This window comes from Meleagris gallopavo, chromosome 1 (assembly GCF_000146605.3).
Source record: "Meleagris gallopavo isolate NT-WF06-2002-E0010 breed Aviagen turkey brand Nicholas breeding stock chromosome 1, Turkey_5.1, whole genome shotgun sequence".
Classification (NCBI taxonomy): domain Eukaryota; kingdom Metazoa; phylum Chordata; class Aves; order Galliformes; family Phasianidae; genus Meleagris; species Meleagris gallopavo.
Genome location: NC_015011.2, coordinates 6137422 through 6156464, shown reverse-complemented (window position 1 = coordinate 6156464; position 19043 = coordinate 6137422). Strand labels below are relative to the sequence as shown.

The 19043-nt window shown below is 37.4% G+C and overlaps 1 protein-coding gene across 3 annotated transcripts in view; it reads left to right on the top strand.

Moving 5' to 3' along the window:
- Window positions 1-19043, top strand: part of SEMA3D (semaphorin 3D) — a 148599-nt gene that overhangs the window by 44545 nt on the left and 85011 nt on the right. For all 3 annotated transcript variants that reach the window (XM_010715144.3, XM_010715211.3, XM_031552749.1), the window contains exons 2-3: window positions 1303-1490; window positions 16739-16899. In XM_010715144.3, the coding sequence (XP_010713446.1) occupies window positions 1376-1490; window positions 16739-16899 (276 nt within the window). In that variant the 5' untranslated portion in view covers window positions 1303-1375. The remainder of the gene's footprint in view (window positions 1-1302; window positions 1491-16738; window positions 16900-19043) is intronic.

Genomic DNA, 19043 nt, shown 5'->3' with positions numbered 1-19043 from the left:
GGGGTTACTTGGGGGGGCTGAGCTGTGCTGGGTCCCTCATGGACTCACAAGGAGCCTTTCTACTTATGTCTGTGCAAAAGGCTTTGGTACCTTTCAGAATATACTTCTGATGAAAAATCATGAGCCATTAATCATGTTACTAGCCATGACATTTCCTTATACTTTGATTTACAGCATCACTCAAACACTAACTTGTCATTTCCCTGGATGTCTTCCTCTGACTTCTGGTATTGTGCACTTGCAGGAGAAGGAATCTGCCCTCACAAATATGTTCATGTTCTGATCTCTGTGATTTATTAACCATCAACTTCTGCCTTGAGAAATCAAGATGTCATTTCCTTAATAAGTCCCTAGAAAAAAAATGGGTTTATTGGGCAAAAGGGATCCCTCACAATCAGGTACCAAACAGGACTCCAGAAGAGCTGTTGCTGCTTTCTGTGCTGCTACTGAGGTGGCTGTGTGACCTGTAGGAAATAAGTTTGTTACAGTTTTATGGTTGCAGTCTTGTCTAGGGAAAATAAGGACAGTGATAATTGCTTTCTTTTGTAAAACACTTCAGGATTTATGGAATATGAATGACTGTTATTAAGTGAAAAGTGTTGCAAAGCTGGCTTAGTTGCGCCCTGTATTAACACAGTCCCATATCAGCCTATTGACCTCAGCATGAACTACTCATTAAAGTTTATAGGACATTTTGTGGGTGAATTGAGGCAGTTATTCTGCTGAAAATATCGTACTGAAAAACACATTTAAGTCCATCAGCAGCACTGACTTTTTTCTCTCTTAAAACTTTATTTGGAAACACCACTACAATTTTCTTAGTTTATTTATGAAAATTCATGATGGATATCTTCTTATTGTTAACTCAGTTTTTTACCTCTTGGTATCTGTGATACAGCAGCTTATTCTAGCCATAGGATAAACATACAATGGCTTTTATACCAAGATAAAGAATGATGTATAAAACAGCAAGATATCAAATGGAGCTGTATAAACTAATGAGATGCACAATCGTATTTGAATGGCAAATATTCTTTTCATTGACACTGAATTAATTTTTTGTTTAGACTGTAGCTATGTTAGACATTGTTCTTTGAAAATCTTACGTATTTTCCCAATCTTAAAGTAAGTGCGGTATTAAAGAAACAGATTTTGATTTATACTAGAGAAAAATAAAACAATAAACTTCTGTAGTAAATGTGTTAAATGAGTTACTTAAGCCGGTTGGGTCTGGCTTATTTTCAGAAATATTATTTATATAATAATGAAAAAGATCTACAGATGTTTTATTTTTGCTTCCAGATTAAACTTGGATTATTTGAAGAGTGGGGAGATATTTCACAGTAGTGCAAAAAGTGCATAAGAAGAGAGCAGAATGAGAGCTTCCCAAGTACCGAATGCCTGCAGCCTGTTATCTTTAGCAATGCTGTTACTTCCCGTCACTGGAACGTCAAAACAAAATATCCCAAGACTCAAACTTTCCTATAAAGGTAAACTTCTCAGCATTTTTTTCTGATTCTGCCACTTTTCTTTTTATGTGATGTTGCCAGCAGTTCATTACTGTTACTAACCGGGCAAATGAAACACATTTGTCACAGTTTCCAGAAATATACATGGCAAAAACCTTGAGTGTGGATGAATTCTACCCATTTCAGTTTGCTTCTAAAGAATATTCATATACTGTACATAAGTTATGGGAGAGTCATTGTCTAAGCACAGGTTTCTAGTGCTACTTGAAACAGGATGAGACCCATTGGCGTCCCACATAGGGATGAGATGGGACTTGGGGAACATCAAAACTTTTCTAGAGCATCAGGGAAAGTACCTCAAGTGTTCCTAGTGGCACCTAACTTGTAATAATTTTTTCTCTATTCTTCAACTGGTATGTGAAACTCATTAAGTGTTTTCTTTCTTTTAACCTTTTTGGATCACAATGCTTGTTTTTCTGGGAATTTCTTAATCTTATCTATGCTGTTTGTTGAGAATGTTGAGAAGATTGAGGGGTTTAAACACATATTTAAAAAAAATTTCTTTATGGTCATCTTTTTACAGAAAGGAAATTTCTTGTTGCTTTGATCGCATAGTACATTTCCACAGCTTTCAAAAGACATGGAGATTTATCACTTTTTTACTGATATTCTTTAGCTAATGCAAATGCTCTCCAGATAGCCATTTTTTCAGTTATGTCAGCACCCTGACCTTATGGGAGCTCATTCTGTTCTCAGTTTTTCTAACATAGGTTTTTATGTGCATTGTAATATCACATTTGGGATAGTCTGACTGTACAGGAGACTGTAAAGCCTTCATCAGTGGTTATGATATGCTTATCATGAGCTCTAATACTCTCAAGAATTTATTGAGTAAGCATAATGAAACACTATTTATTTACAAGCTTCTCTTTTGTTAGATGTGTATACCATTATGTATAGAATTACATTGGGCATATCTGTGTTTGAATGTGTTTTTTGAAAGAGAGACAGTGGAAGAGAGATCAAGAGATCTTGACAACATTTTATAAATTCAGGAAACAGTTACACTCACTTAAGCCAGTGAATACAGAAACTGAAAGACCTGACATGAGTTATGAATGTTAGCAGTAAAAAAAAAAAAATAATAACCTAACATATAGCCAGACTTTTCACAGCTAGGCCTTTTTGAGATAATTCCCAATAGCAGCATATACCATATGGTGATGGCATTTATTGTGGATTTGACACTCATGATTAGTGAATTCCTCTTGACTTCAAAAGCAGATGGCCTTTGGCAAAATCCTGATGGATGCATTTGGCAGGTAAGGAGAGAGGGAGAGAAAAATTATTGAGTTCAACACAGGGGAAAAAATTAAAAAAATACAACCTGAAATCTTAGTTTAAAATAGTGGCAGAGACCTGCTGGGAGTGACTGTGAAAATGCCTGAGCTTGTTCAAAAAGACAAAGAATGGATGATTGATATTTAGGCCCTGACCCAAACTTTTATTAGCAACTTTATAAACCTTTCAGTTTGGCTTGAGGGTTACAGTTTGCTATCCAAACTTATCCACCTATATCCCTGTAGGGGGAAAGAAACCAATAGATACAAACTGGCACATAAATCTTGATTTGAAAAGCTGAAGTGTAACTGAAAAGCCAAAGGAGAGAGAACTACCAGATTTTATCGTTGCTTTTTCTAGGAGGGAGGTTGTATTTTTATTTTTCCACAAGGAACTAGAAAAAAAGGTAGTTTTTTTCACACTTGGAAGTGTTAAATTAAGAATGAGAGGAAGAGTCTTAAAAGATCTGTTTTATTCACTTGATATTATACTTCTGGGTAATGTATGGATTAAAGAGAGAGAGAAGAAGTAAAGGAAAACACAGAGTTGCTGCTCATTCTGAAGGAAAATATTAATCCACCCAGGAAAGTTAAATGCATAATTCCTGTTTTTTTTGCAAGATATCAAGTTTTGTTTCCAGAAACACTGCATGTCTATCTAAGCCATGGCATGAAGAGTTCAGTGCCGTGGCCGCCCACTTCAGAAGAAATGTGGATCAGGCATATTTAATCTGCAGATGATATTAAGTTGCTTATAAGTCTGTTCAAAGAACTACTATGCGCCCAGGTGTCTCAGTTTTAAAGAATAATTCTGAAATTCTTCCTTTGTGCTTGTCAGTGGATGATTGCATTGTAAGTAGTGTAGGTTTGTGTCATAACTAAATTAAAATTTGGTTGATGACAGCTGTTTGTCAGATGTTCTGACTATTTAATATAATTGTCAGAACTAAGCTAACTATTCTATTTTTTTTTCCCCTAAGCATTCTCACCTAAATAATTCCAAGGTTTCTGAGAAGATGCAGGAGAAATTAACTATCTTGCCAATTCTTATGTTATTAGAGTCATGTCACTGACAAGTCCTGGCATCTCCATCCTTTGGAGTTTGAATATCATGAGGAGGATGACACGAAGGCCTTTTCCATCCTTATGGAAAACTGATCAAACTTGGCCACATCAAGCAATGCTGAAGACCTAATCACACATTCGTGTTCATTACACTGCTAAAAGTATTGTCTTCCAAGAGAAAGTTTTATCCTCTTCCAAAAGTGATGTGTTTATGGAATGGCATAGCTCTATCTTCCCAGAATGGCTGAGTATTTACTAGGGCTGGAAATGAACAGGACTTTCCCCTGCAGTTGCTTCATCTCACAGCTGTAGCTACTGAAGATGAGCAGAGCGCACTGCAGCTGAGAGCTAGGAAACTGCTCCTTCCCATGCCCAGACAGAAAAGGGAAGGAGGAGCATGCCAGGGGGTGAGTACTGAGAATGAAGGATAAGGGACAGGAAGAGAGGAAGACAAAGAAGGAGCTGTATTAAAGTCACATGGAGGAAGAGAAAATTGAGTGAGAAGTTGGGGGCGGATAGAAGAAAAAGAAGAGAGAAAAGGGTGGAGTAGCTAAAAATGTTCCTAGAACCACAAAGGCGCTCCAATAATCCTCTGTGCGTCACAAGACCTCTGTGTTCAGATGGTAATTAAAATTTTAGAGCTTGTTGGCATGGCAGTTATGAGTTTTTGTCTTCTGAGAAGTAGTTTAGGATAAAACTTTCTCTTGGAAGACAATACTTTTAGCAGTAAAGGTGTGATTAGGTCTTCAGCACTGCCTGATGTGGCCAAGTTTGATCAGTTTTCTATAAGGATGGAAAAGGCCTTTGTGTCATCCTCCTCACGATATTTAAACTCCAAAGGATGGAGATGCCAGGACTTGTCTCTAAACTCCAAACTTATCTCAAACTCCAAAGGGTGGAGATGCCAGCATATGACTCTAACAATTTTATAAGAATTGGCAAGACAGTTAATTTCTCCTACATCTTCTCAGAAACCTGGAATTATTTTGGTGAGAATGCTTAGGGTCTCTGAAGTCTCTGCTGGGAAAGTTAAGGTGCAGATATTTTAGTGAATCATGGGTATCAATGTGATGCTGTACGGTGGATTTCCTTCATTCTTTGTGTCAGTTCTAAAATTACATGTTTAGAAAATCATACATCCATAAAATGATAAGCGTGGACTGAAGTCAATTAAAGTATCTTTTAATAGAGTTGCAAAATCAAGAATATATTCTCAACTTGTGTTGATGTAACAGACTACGATGTTTAATTACATTTCTCATCCTATATTCTCACTTTTTCTCTGATTCATTAGTCCAGTAATTCTTCAGTATTTCTTTTTATCTTCTCAGCTTAGACTGTAGCTTTTAGAGAGGTAGGTGTATGTTACTCTTACTCTGGAAATTATGACTGCTTTCATGATACTTCTAGGGTGATCTCAATACATAGGCCTTAATTAATATTTCTCCTAGCTATTTTTCACAAGGTTATGAGGTATTTTCATTATTATATTTGTAAAATTACAGCAAGGTAAACAAATTATCTCCCAGTAGAGGACTACTACTAGGACCTGAATTTTTGGTAATACTCTATATTTTAACAGTGTTTGTATTAGTATAGTGGCTGTCAAAGTAAAGGTATATATTTATCATTCGTTCTGATGTACCAGGAGTTAACTTGTGACCATCACCCAAATTGCAGAACTCCTCAAACACAGAAGTGGATTTCAGGTTCCCTAAGCAGCACATACTTGCTGTTTACTACCTCATTTAACATCCTCATTTCAACAAGTGCAAAAAGTTGCAATATTATCATTCAGAGAACGGCATCATTTCTGTTACTTAGGCTAGGAGGAGCCTGTGTCAAAATTCAAAATTCATGCATATAAATATGTTTATTTCATTTGGTGTAGACAGTATGTCTTTTGGTAATGGTCTTTGCCAATTCATTGTCAGATACTTTTACAAAGATTTTGTTATGAGTGTATTTCTGGGTTTTGCTTTCAGGAAAAATTGAAAACAGAAGAAAACAAAACATTTTTTTCAACCATTTTCAATTTCTGGTCTTCCTAAAATTTTCCAGTAGAAATGCAGACTCCTAGTTGCAAATTTAAACCTATGAGTTTGCTGTATTTCATTTTTTTTTTTTTTCTTATGGATCTTTTAACAGTAGACTGGATGCTGAAGGAATAAATTTATATTACCAAAGTGTGGTCCTTGCTTCCTTGGTTATGGGGTATGCCTCAGCCCAGATTTGTACATTATCACCAATGACACATCCATAGTTATATTCATGAACACATACCATTCCTGTGCAGAGGAAATGTGGCCACGCTTGCTGTGGCCAGTGCTGATTTGAATGATCAGGGGACCAGAATCCTACACTGTGACACAGCAAGCAGAAAAAGGCAAGACTAAGTGCAAACTTTGGCTTTTGAAACAGAATTTACTTAACACTTAAAATAGTTATAGCAGTAATTTAAATCTATTACACAGGAGCGTTATTCTGAGCTGACTTCTTCAAAATGAATGCATTTAGATGCTGTCTCATCCCCACTACAGTCATGGCAAAGAGTTTGTCACATAAGTAAACTGGAGCAAGATTAAATATCCATGCCTTGCTTTTTTTCATTTTAACTAAGTAAACTAAGGACATGAAATTCTGCATTCTCTTTTTAATGATGACAATGCTAAATCAACAGCCTCAGTGGAAATTAGCCATATTTAAGAAATGTTTAGCTTCATGCAGTGTTTCGTGTACATGTTTTTCTTCCCCCTTAGAGTGATACATTATTATGACATGATGAAAAAGAAAGCAGAGGATTACATTTTTGTGCCAGGAATTCTTTTGAAAATTTGACTGGATTAGTGCATTTCCTTAATTTTCTAAAAAATGATCTTTCGGACATATTACATTACAATGTCAAGCATCCTGTTTTCTAAATTATTTTTGATTGAACCGTGCTTCATTTTAGAACTAAAGGATTGCTTAACTGTTGCATCAGAGCAGTTAGTTTGATCTATTTCAGTAAAGTTGGCTTACTTCCATGGCATGCATTATTTAATTACACGTGTAATTCCAGTTATATAGCTTTGAGATCCTCATTTAAACTGCTTGCAACAATGTGGGTAATCCTGGTATCACAAAGCGGGTGTTGCACTGCTAAGAATGACTGGAACGTGCCAAAGTGATGATGTATAAAAAAAGCCTAGAAATGAGCTTACACTTCTACAGCTGTGCTTGCTCTACAGGAAATGGAAGAAAGATCAGTAAAAAACATGCTTTTGTGGTAATATCAGCTGCTGTAATTTTGAATACCCATGATGATCAAAGAAAATCAGCTCAGAAGAAGTGTTGCTTTTCTTGGATCGTTTATTTTATTTGTTAATGAACTCATTTTTTTAATTATTATTTATAGGGAAAAAATATCTGAGATTCCTTTTTAGAGTAAAGATCTGTATGTGAGAGTTAAGACGCTACCATTAGGTGATTTTCAGGTCATGAAATAGAGTTTTCCAGTTTGGTCTTAGTAGTGCTTTCTGAAGGTAGTATGCATTGACACTGCAAGTGTCCCTTGGGATGAAGGCAGATGGGTGTTGCTGTCCATCTGAGTTAGGAGTCTTGTATATACTGTAGACTAAGTATAAACTTAAGGGGGTTTATGATGTTTTAGTAACAGGAAAACCAGCAACTTTCTTACATTTTTTCTCTTTTTAAACAAGTGGACTTGGAGGTCAGATCCAACTATATGTTGCATTTTCTGTCATATAATTATCACATATATAATGTCCTGGAGAGCAGCCTCCAGTCAGTGACATCAACAGTTTACATAGCAGTTGAACTAAGAATAACCTTAGAGAGCTGACCCGTATCAACCTCTTAACAGTGTAAACAGCCTGTAGCTCACAGCAGTTTTCTTTTTTCATGATCACAAAAGGCCCCAAATTGGATGAAAAAAGAACTGTGTTTGCAGAATACCAAACTGTTCTGCTGAATGTTCACTTGATTGAATCTCAGAAGATGAGAGAAAAACAAAAGAATAAGTTTTTGGGAGCAGTGATTGTTGTCTTGTAAAATGAAGGATGAGACAACATCAAAAATTGGTTCACCATAAGAAAAATACAGGGAAGGTACATGATCAATGGCATCGACTTTGAAGAGCTTACTTTCAAAAATACTTCTCTAATTGCCCTTTTACTCAGGATTAGTTACTAACTAATCCTGAGTTAGTTCTGGAGATCCCAGCCCTGTTCTCTTTCTATACAGTAATTTGAGGGCATGATCCTCTTGACGTCACTATGTGTAGCGGTGTACATCTGTGGCTGCAGAGCAAGTTCTCAGGTCACATCCTATTTCCTTTTCCTCCCACCCCATTTCTACTGCTCCATATATAGACATGTTCCTCAAACAAGGGCTGTTCTGAAGTAAGTCATTTGGAGATAAATAAACACACAAAGAGACGGCAGAAAGAGATAGAGACAAAATTTCCTATTTTGTACTGGAGCATCAACAGAGAAAGGATTGGCTAGTTGTGGTTGAGAGAGGCATTTAGACAAGTGTGCGAGTAACAAAGGTGCCTTTTCCAGGCTTTCTTCTTTGTGATCCAAATCCTGGCTGTCCCAGCAAAATATGCTGAGATGTACCATACTGTTTCATGATTAAGATATTACTGAAGACACCAAAGTTTTATGTTCAGCTTATCTGGCATCTTTGGGAAGACTACATCATCCATACAACTTGGATTTATTTGAAAAAGATTTTTTTTAAAATATGTTACATAACATCTGTCTATATGACATCCATTGGTGCTCCAAGGAGGAGAAATAACTGCAAATAATACAAATAAAAAAGGTAAACCCCCCCTGCATTCCAATATCAAGTGGCTTTTGCCTGTATACTAATAACTGAAAGAAGCAATTGGACAGTGCACACAGTTAGCCTGTGCAAACAGACATCCTTTGCCCTGTAATTTGTGGTTAGCATGGTCCTGTCTCAGTGTTGCCTAGGAAGCCTGTAAAACAGATATTGGGTCTACCTGTGTTTCTGTACATGAGACTCTGAATCTGATAGAGACTTCTAGGCAAAATTCCAGCATAAATAACGGAATTAATGCAGAATTTCAGTGACCTTTTGTTTTAATGGTTTCATAAGAACTTAACTCCTGCCACTATCAGGAAAAAAATAACTGATAATTACATTTCACTCTGCCATGATGGAGCATTATGCTAGTCCAAACTATTATCATATGAACTGTTTTCATCTTCACTGCTGTAAATGCTCCTTTCATACTGCCAGTGCAAGACTATTTTAAAAATCTACCTCTGCATTAGCTAATTGAATTACTATGCTACACTTGCTTTTTAATCAAATAAAATGCATCTGGAAAATTGGAAAAAAACGAATGTTTTCCTAAATATTTTAAGGTTCCTGGAAATAATCATTTTCTACATTTAAACCACATTTGTTCTAAAGTGTGTCCATCCTGTGTAGTTACCGCAGATAATGACTATGTGGCTTAAACAGTGCTTCCCAGCAACAATTGCATTTCTGTACTGCACTCCTAGAGGAATTTAGAAGAGGGCCATTATTTTTGCCTTGTGAGATCAACCGGATGTAATTATGGAAAAGCTGAAATATTAATGCTCCAACTGTCATTTGCAAATGTTCATTTTCCTCATTCAAAGCATGTGAAAAGAGAAATAAAAAATCTCTGGCTTTTGTCAGATAGGGAACCCCTCTGTGGGGACAGGAACTAACAGTTACATGTGGGGAGAGCAAGCAGGAACCTCCAAAAGTGGGTTTGCTGCCAACAGAGGAAGTGTCTATTCCACTGGCAGGTAAATCTGCTCACAGAGGTCCCTGCCCTTCCCCTCCCTTCCTGAGCAGGCACATCTCACACCATTCCCCTCAGCCCTGCCCAGTACTTCTCACCAGTTCACACTAATCACCTCATTGACTGTATCAGCTCTGTGTCCTCATCCATCTGGATCTTTCCCAACCCAGTCAAGAAACCAGAAGAGCTTTTTGAAGTTGTTGAGTAATTTTGCTTGTCCTCAGGGGATTGTAGGGAGGGTGTTGAAGGACCATCAGCGCTTAAGAGATGTTACAGACCCTCAGACAGTGGTTTCATGGCAACTGAGCCAAAATAATGCTGTGCTGCTTTTGGAAGGAGGATGCCTCCCTCTCCACTCTATCTCCCCAAACACATATGTGCACTTCTCTCCGTTCTCATCCACTCCCAGATGCATGGACCTGCCCTTTCTCTTGCACCAGCACCAATTCTCATCAGTTCATTTGACAAGGATCTGTTAGTAGTTAGGACTTTATATCTTACTTGGCTTTACAGTCTGACCATCCAGCTTTTCAGGGCTCTGGTCCAATGCTTGGCTTCAGAATAGAGCCCCCATGTCTTCTTGCTATATATTCAGGGCTAGATCCTCAGCAGATAAAATTATTGCAGGTCCCAGCAGTTAAACCAAGAGTCTGGCTTTAAGTCCTGAAGAGAGTGCAAGCGGGGCGTGCGTCTGTGAAGCATGTAGAGGATGGGGGAAAGAGGGACATACAGCTATTTAGTGCTTCTATAAACAGCTGTATTGCTCACAGGCACTAGCTACAACTGGCATATATAATAGTAGTATTATTGCAAATAGGTTTCAATGATAGCTACAATAGGCAAAAAATCTGGATTTTTTTTTTTTTTCTGTTAGTTCTTCTTTTAAATCTTAACACCAGAGGCACTAATGAAGTAACAGAGTAAGTAAACCTGATTGGCATTAGCTCTCCTTTGCACTGTCATTTCTTTAGGAACAGCTCGTGCTGCTCTCTCTCTCCTGAGCCAGTTACTGTCAATATTAATACGTTTTCTAGTTGCATGCCATCTGACACTTTTACTACAGCTGAGTTATTCATGCCTCTGCAGTTCAAGTTCTCTCATCTTAGCTACTTTATTATTTTAATGTGAATATTACTCTCACTAGGAAGCTGATAAATAGATTTGATGAAAAAATGTATTATTAGTATCTGTGACCTTTAGTAAACCAATAGCTTTCGTACAATATAGTCCCAATGGAGCAAGTCCTGGCATCAGATGTGCAGCCGGAGAACACAGGTCTGAGCAAAAGGAATCGGGCTCACCAGCAGAGCTGTCCAGCACCCATCTGTAGTGCCAGACCAGCTGAGCCAAATCCAGTCTTCATGGCTGATTAGACCTTTGGTTTACATGAGTTGCAGTTTCAAATGCTGGGGAAAAAAATCCGCACTGCAATCTCATTTGCTAGAGGCATGAAACAAAATCCACTAATTTAATCTCTTCAGGATGGCATTTATTCTACAAAGCAAAAACTGAGCAAAGATTTAAACCCGCTTCAAGTTCCGTACAGCTGATATCAGGCAGTATGGGCAAGTGAAACAGCACAGCCTGCTGTTTTTTTTCATGAACTCGCAGATTTATGGGCTCTAAGAGTCTGCATGCATCTTCAGAGAACTTCTTGTTTTCAGAAGTTTCTCTGAAGATGAAGTAATGTGAAAATTGAAGTTGCAGGTGCTTCAAAATACTTTAGCCATTTTTGTGCCACTCTGAAGTTTTTTGATATGACATGAGATGGCAAGCTGGTTGGAACAGTAAAACTGATTCACAACTAATGAGTGAGCCCTCTTTGGACAAGTTAGTTGAGGATTTTGAGATTATTTCCCCCTGAAGCATCCCCACTGATCTCCTACTTTCTGCGTATTTGATTGGCAAGAGGCTTGGAAATGGTTAACCACAACAAAAATTGAAATTCTAATTAGTGTTGATGTGGGTAGCAAATTCAATTGAATCTGTTTTTCCCTCAGGTTCAGTGAACTTATAGTTTATTTGTTACTCTGGCTCTAGTGAAGGGGTTTTTCACTATGCCTATAGGAATAGGTGAACCTATGGGCTGCTCCTTTAGCATAAATGAGAGGTTTTCTTTCAACTGCTTGATGCTCAGGTTGCTGGAAAGTGATTTCAAAAGACAGGGCTAGCACTTGGTCTCCGGTCAAGTAAACAATTCCGCTTCTATGAGGTCAGGAAAAAAACAGGCCTCTGATTTCAATAGTAGTCTAAAACTATTCTGGTATATATAAGGAAAAATATTGTAAGTTCTTAGAGAAAAATATTCTCTCACCATTGGGATGCTTTCAATAGAATTGAAAATAAGATTGAAGTGGAAGAAGCAGATTTCAGTCACGTAACTCAGATTATTTACCCTTTATGCAAAATACTGGCAGCCAGGATGAAGTTCTGTGTGAGAGAAAGGAAAAACAGATAAGTGCAGCCCTTACAATTGAAACTGAGAAAACTGAAGTGATAGGCCTGTTTTTTGCATGGTGTGCTTTTTCCTTAGAGAGATTTGTTGTCCTTTAAGCCCATCAGTGTTACTTCTATAGAGGTATGTGTGGTGAGATGCCAGCAATTATCTACGCAGTACCAAAGCTCTTAGGCTTGCCAGTCATTTATATTGAGTTATTTTTGTAGTGCTTATTCTATATCCACAAAATTGCTTAAGAAAAGGAAAAAAAGATGATTTAATTTTGCATTGGAAACAACAGTGAGTTTGCTTTCCTTGGCAGTATTTCAAGAAAGATAAACTACTTAGAAAAAGAACCCTATGCTAATCCACTGGCTTAGGTCTTCTTCACAAAACCAAATGTTTCACTCAGATGCATTTTCAGTTGTACTTTGTAAAAAAAACAAAAACAAAAACAAAAAAAACAATTATTTTGTTTGGCTCTTTGAGGATTATGAATCAGTCCTTTGCATTTCTTTTCACCAACAAGACATCACAAAACAGCTTTTAATCATCTCTGCAATAATAACATTTTACAAGTTATTTGTGCAGCTGTTTCTCTAGTCAAATTTATTTGCAGTTAAAACACAGCATTTAAATTCAGGGTGCTTCAAGGGTTTCATTGGATGTAGTTGTTTTGAAACAGGTTGAGAAGTTCCTTTTCTTCCAGTTTAGTCATAGCCTGTCATTACAAAAATGGCTGGCCACAAAGATCGTTCTGAGTCTCTATGAAATTTTTCCAGATTTCCTGACTGCTCACACCATGCTGTAGTGAGGAGCAACAGCATGATCATGGAATATATGATTTGAAGCTAAGAAGTCTAAATATGCTGTATAAATGTAAATAGATATTATCGGAATAGGATAGCACTTTTTTTCATTAGAAAGCCTTACAATGAGGCACTGGTGCTGTAGGTACTTGAAGTAAGCAACGATCAAGCTGTTGTGAAGGAAGTCCACTGAGACACCTTTCTAAATGAATAAGAAACACTTACTAATCTAACTCCTACCACTCCATAGTGAAATATTAACCCAAAAGGGATTTTGCTGAATATTCATTTAATGGCCAGACTGGAGTCTGTGAAGAAAAAGAAATATTTAATTTTCAGTACAATGCCATATACACACTGTAAATTGAATGGTGAATGTGCAGGCATACAAGATCATCTCTGTAACTTTGCTCTTTGCACTGTGAGAGAGCTATTTTATATTTGACTGGCTTCAGATACAGTGATTTGAATCAACTGCTTCTTTAAATAGAATATATGCTCTTGAATGTAAATGGACAAGTATGCTTTTCATGGTGAATTTTTCCAATGTGATATCCTAGGTCATATTTAAAAAATCTTGCTGCAAATGACAATGTTAACTGATAAAGATGGATTGTTTTTGTCGAGTGAGAAGAATGATTAATTTGGCTGTAATTTAATCTATTCTCTGTTAATGTTTACTTGTCAACTTTTATTAGTCATGTTTTAATTTTAATCTAATAGTGGTAATGTTCTTATTTCCAAGCTCTTTTCAATAGTTGGCAAATAACTGACCAAACCTGATTCTTCACCACTTTGCAGCTTGTGTTACAATTTACATCAGTAAGAAATCAGTGTGCAGTGTTGTCATTTTAATCTGGAACATTTTACAAATGCTTTCCTTATGATGTGATGGAACGAATGGCTTTACAAGGCACCAGACAGGGCTCATTCCCATTTGGGCGTTTCAGACATGAGAAAACTTTATCCCTCCTCATTGTAGCTGTCCTAGGTGGTTCTCAGTAACGAGAGATACTAGAAGTTTTTAACAATAGGTGATATCTGTGCTTTTGGTATAGTCACTACAGAGACCTTTCCTTCCAAATAAGAAAGAAATAGGAAGTGGAATCTGTCTCAGTGATCTTCTGTGTATGTGGAGAATCAGGTCAAGAAATTTGGGAATGCGACATACTTGCAAAGTGCAATGGATTGCATGACTGCAGACAATGAAACCAAGTGTTGTATGTGTTTGTGCATATGCTCTCCTTGCTCAGATCAAATTTCTAGAGCTGGAGATGAGAAGGAATTTATAAGGAATTTGTTAGTGTATGCAGTGGATTGGATAATCTAGTAATACAGCCAGCTCTTACGTCATGGGTGGAGAAGAGAAACACATTTACTTAGAAATGCTCAAATGATAAACAGTATTTTAGAGATCAAGCAAGAAAAATCTGAGTAGCCCAAGGGAGCTAAGTCCTCCAGTTTTGCTGTGGTCGGCATCAGAGAATCCCTTCACAGTAAACATCTCCATCACATCCAGTACCAAGAGTTTCCAGTCTGAAAAGAACAAAGAGTACAGAGTTTGATATCTAATGAAGACACAGGTACATCATACAAAAATTAAGAGTTTAACTCAAGGCACCTGTCTTAGAGACCCCCAACAACAACAAAAGTGTCAGGAGTCATAAATCCTTGTTTCTTACAGGGGTTAAAATACAGTAGTGAAGTGAGCTAAGCTTCAGAAGTTGGAGGGTTTAGAAGGTTTTTCTTTTTTTCTTAAAAAAATATATATATATATATATTTATAAAATTGGTTTGGCTATTCATCAGTCAGTTCTCACGTAAGTAGTTTGGGTGAGATTTAAGCATTTGCAGTACAGCGCTATTCACAACTTATTCCTATGTGATCTTGCTGTCAATTAATAAGCTGGTCTTTTAAAGAGTTACTGATTTGCAGAATAGTGAGAACATCTTTGTCTGTGCAAAAGATAGGCGAAAAAGATTCTAAAGGAATATAAAGTTTAACTTGTGATTTTCAATATGATGTAAGATTTTTCAGCGTACTGCCAAATAAATTCCACCTAGGGGAATAGGATCTGCTGTACAAGACAGTTTGTTTTCAGACTATATTGTAACAGTGTATAGCAGTGTGCCAGACAAAACCACACAAGCTTAAGTAAAAGTGATATAGCCAAAAAAAAAAAAAAAAGTTGTACACCAGATAGTCATTTGAATAACGTTAAAATATTTTTTTCTCCCATAGTGCTGATTATTAGCTATCAACAGGACTAAATCTTTGCTTTGCCTATTACAGGTTTTGTGAGAAACTTTGGAGAAAAATGTTTTTTCACTCTATTTTGTTCAGGAGTTACTCTGCAGAGCACTGGTAATGATTTTCAGGAAGTGTAAATAACTTGTGCTCTAAATCTAACCTCTTTATCTGGAAAGATACATTGTCCGTCCAGAACTAAGAAGGTGGAAATATCTTTAATTTTATTTTCAATTAAACACAGGATTTGCTTTTCTATCCCAAGATTTCTGACTGGTGTATCTTGGAGAGATTGCTTGTGGAAGAACTTTTTCATGTGTTCGTTTTTGTTCTCCCCGAATTAGTAACTGCCCAACATTACTATACACTCATTGTGCTCTTTTCTATATGTTGTTTGTGTTCCTCATCCAAAATTACATCCACAGGAGGCTTCAAACTCTACTTTAGGGCCCTTTAGCTTTTCATGGGGAAGGGATAGATTCTTTCACTAGTTTCATGGAATAACATGTTTTTTTTCTTAATTACTTTTGAAGGAGATTAGAACCCACTATGAAATTACAGGAAAAGTTGTTTTGGAAAATTGAGCTCTTATTAGAGAAAGGATTTGGTAATAAATTACAAGCCACAGTCAGAACTGCGCCCTAACTTTCCCTGTGGGGAGGGCAATGATACAGTGACAGCCACGCAGCACCATCTCTGTAAGGAAAATACTGACCCCAGGACTTTAAAGGCACTGTACTCAATACTCACCTTAATATGCTACTTTATTGGCCCACTTTATTCAGGATTCAATTTTCAATTACACTTGTAGTAACTATAGCAATTTTCTGTACTGACATCAAAAATGAATGTTAGACAATGGGCAAACTGAACCTTATGCCAAACTGTCTATTCATAAAGGGTGCCTACAGTACTTGAGGGGGAATATGGGAAAGATGGAGAGGTGGTGATACGACGAGGGATAATATTTTTAATCCAAAGGAGAGTAGATTCCAATTAGATTTTAGGAAGAAACTCTATACTATGAGGCTGGTGAGGCTATTTTTTTCGTTTTCATAGTTCTTCTCATCCTTACATAACTGCCACATCTATCTACTGTTTTCAGCTCCTTGATGTTTAGTTTTCATTTGCCTTCTTTGCTTCTTTGTATGTAGAGCCACAAGTACGGTAAGATATTGATTCTTCACAACATGTCCATGAATACAATGATATAAATGCACATTGGTTTACTTTCAATGCAATAAGATATAGCACATTTTTTTTCCAAGCGCTGCTGAAGAATGCAATTCCTTTATGTCATAGACATAACTTATTAAGAAAGTTTCATACAGAAGAGTCTTTGCATGAGTAAATATTACCCAGTCCGGTATTATACTATTCCCCACCCTCCAAGAAGCCTAAGGTTAACAGGAATTATACTATGACCTTGGAAAGACATGCTTCAAGACTGCAGTTATCTTACCAACATACTCCATGCTGGTTGCATATATTTATAAAAGACACCAATGAGTCATATGTAAACATTTTGATTATAAAGATTTTCTTCATTTTCCCACAGACTTGCTGCTTTCAAACAGCTGCATCCCATTCCTGGGCTCTACAGAGGGGCTAGATTTTCGAACCCTGCTGCTAGATGAGGAGAGGGGCCGGCTGCTCGTTGGGGCAAAAGACCACATCTTCCTGCTCAACTTGGTTGATTTAAACAAAAATGTAAAAAAGGTCAGTTTATTTTCCATGGAATTCAATTCATCACATAATTTCAATTTTGTTCCTTTTTTTTTCTTCCTTCTTTCCTTCTTTCACTTCACTGGGTAATCATCAGATTTGCTGTATCATTCTTTGTACTAGGATTTAATAATTTCACCTCTCATAGTTACATGGGTTATCTTTAATGAGTTGATTTTTCTGATAGTATGTAAGCCCCTGTAAGATTGAAATCCTACAAAAGACTTGGAACCAAAATATCGGTACCTCTGAGAGCTTGCTTCTGTCATGTCCCATTTCTTTTGTCATACTCATCCTCCTCACATAAAAGCATTTTGAAGATGGCAATTAAAGACAGATCTTTCTTCCTGGTGTCACTGGGATTACGTTACTCAAATATTGAACAGAGCTGAGGCAATTTGAATGTTTTAAATTGTTAAAATTGCCCCTAACATTGCAATACTTTTTACATTAATATCTGGAATTGCTATTGATAGGTAAAACTTCCACTGGGATCTATTGTATGCCCTGGCCCATGCTCTGTGACAGTGTTAATTCCAGATAATAAAAAGTCAATTTAGTCCTCAGTATTTGTAGTAGGCATGATGAAACAGTGATTTTCTAAGCACAAGTAACTACTAAGTATAAGAAACAGATGCTTGCACAGGAACATGCATAAAAACTACTTTACTGTTTGTTCCAGGCATTCTCCTTACTAAAGAAAATTCAAATTCTCAGCTGTTTGATATTTTCCTTAAGCACCAGCAGGAGGTTTTAAATGACTGTATTCTGCTGTCAGCTCTGAAGTGGGAACTGACCCAGAATTAATATGATGGCAGCAGTGGCTTAACAGGTGTAACGGGAGATGATTTTGCCCCATGTCTGAGTACAGCACTTGCTGTCATTAAATACAAGGGTTTCTAGTACTCAGCTGAATATCTTATTTCAAATTCTACAGTGCTCCACACACTGCTTTCTTTAAAACTCAGATTGTTTCAGATTTCTTCCCTGGGATGCCTTATGAGACACCTCGTATGCATCTTCCATCTCAGTATTTTACTCAAGAATCATCACCTCTTCAGGCCATCGTAGTGAAAACAGCATCATTCATATTGCAGATTTTGATACCATAGATTGATTTTTAGCAAAGGCTTTCAGTAGCAACCATTATTTGTGTGAAAAGCAGAATCCTGTTACTGTGTGATGCCAGTATCCTCCTGAGAGATGCTGAGTGCTGTCACTTCCCATTACGCTCAGAGGCGATTGATTACTTCAGAGCTTTCTGGCGGTGTTCACACCACTCTGCCCAAAATGGTAACATTTTCTCCTTAGCCAAACCACCATCGATTATTATGGATGTTGAGCTTTCTTTGAAGTGCAGAATGCAGACTAAGCTAGGAGGATTTGTTGGTGGTCGGAGTGCCATTTGGTAGAGGTATTGCAGAGCTAAGACTGAATTAAAATTTGCGTTTGGTAAGCTGAACAGATGTGTGCCTATGTATCTGTGGTAACTTGAAAGCAGGGAATAAAATTCAAAACCAAGAGGATATCTGGAGTAAAGAAAATATTATGTGTGAATTCAAATACTTCTCTGTTTAACTATTCAGGTTGTCTCAAACCTTTCAGACAAAACATTGAGGCAAAGTGTATTTAAATAGCTAAAAGTGACACAAAAGCTTTGCAAAGCACCCTGGTGTGCTCATTTCCAAGGTCTCCATGGGAGTCCAGCAACTTTATAAACGTGCCTACTTGGGCACATGCCCATGATGTGATGTTGCCCAAACCTTTCTCCTCAGTTCCTCGGTTCTGTTTGAAACGTGTGAGGGGAGAGTGAAGATGAGGGAATTCGTTACTGTATAAATCTCAGTCACTGATGAGGTTTCAGCTCTCAAGGATACACTCCAGTAGCAGGGAAGTGTCAGAAAGCAGCGTTTGCCGGCGCTGTGTTTAGACTGACTGTGGTTTGGGTTGGCGCGGGGCCAGGCGGCTGGCTGCCAGGCTCTCCTGGTGCGAGGAAACCACACATGTCGGGGCTGCGAGGGGCTGAAGCGTGCCCTTTGTCCTCTCCTGGAGCAGGAGCTGCTTGACAAGGCAGCCTCTCCAGTGACAGTAATTCATTAGAATATTAAGTGTCTTCTGGTTCAGATTACATTAAAAAA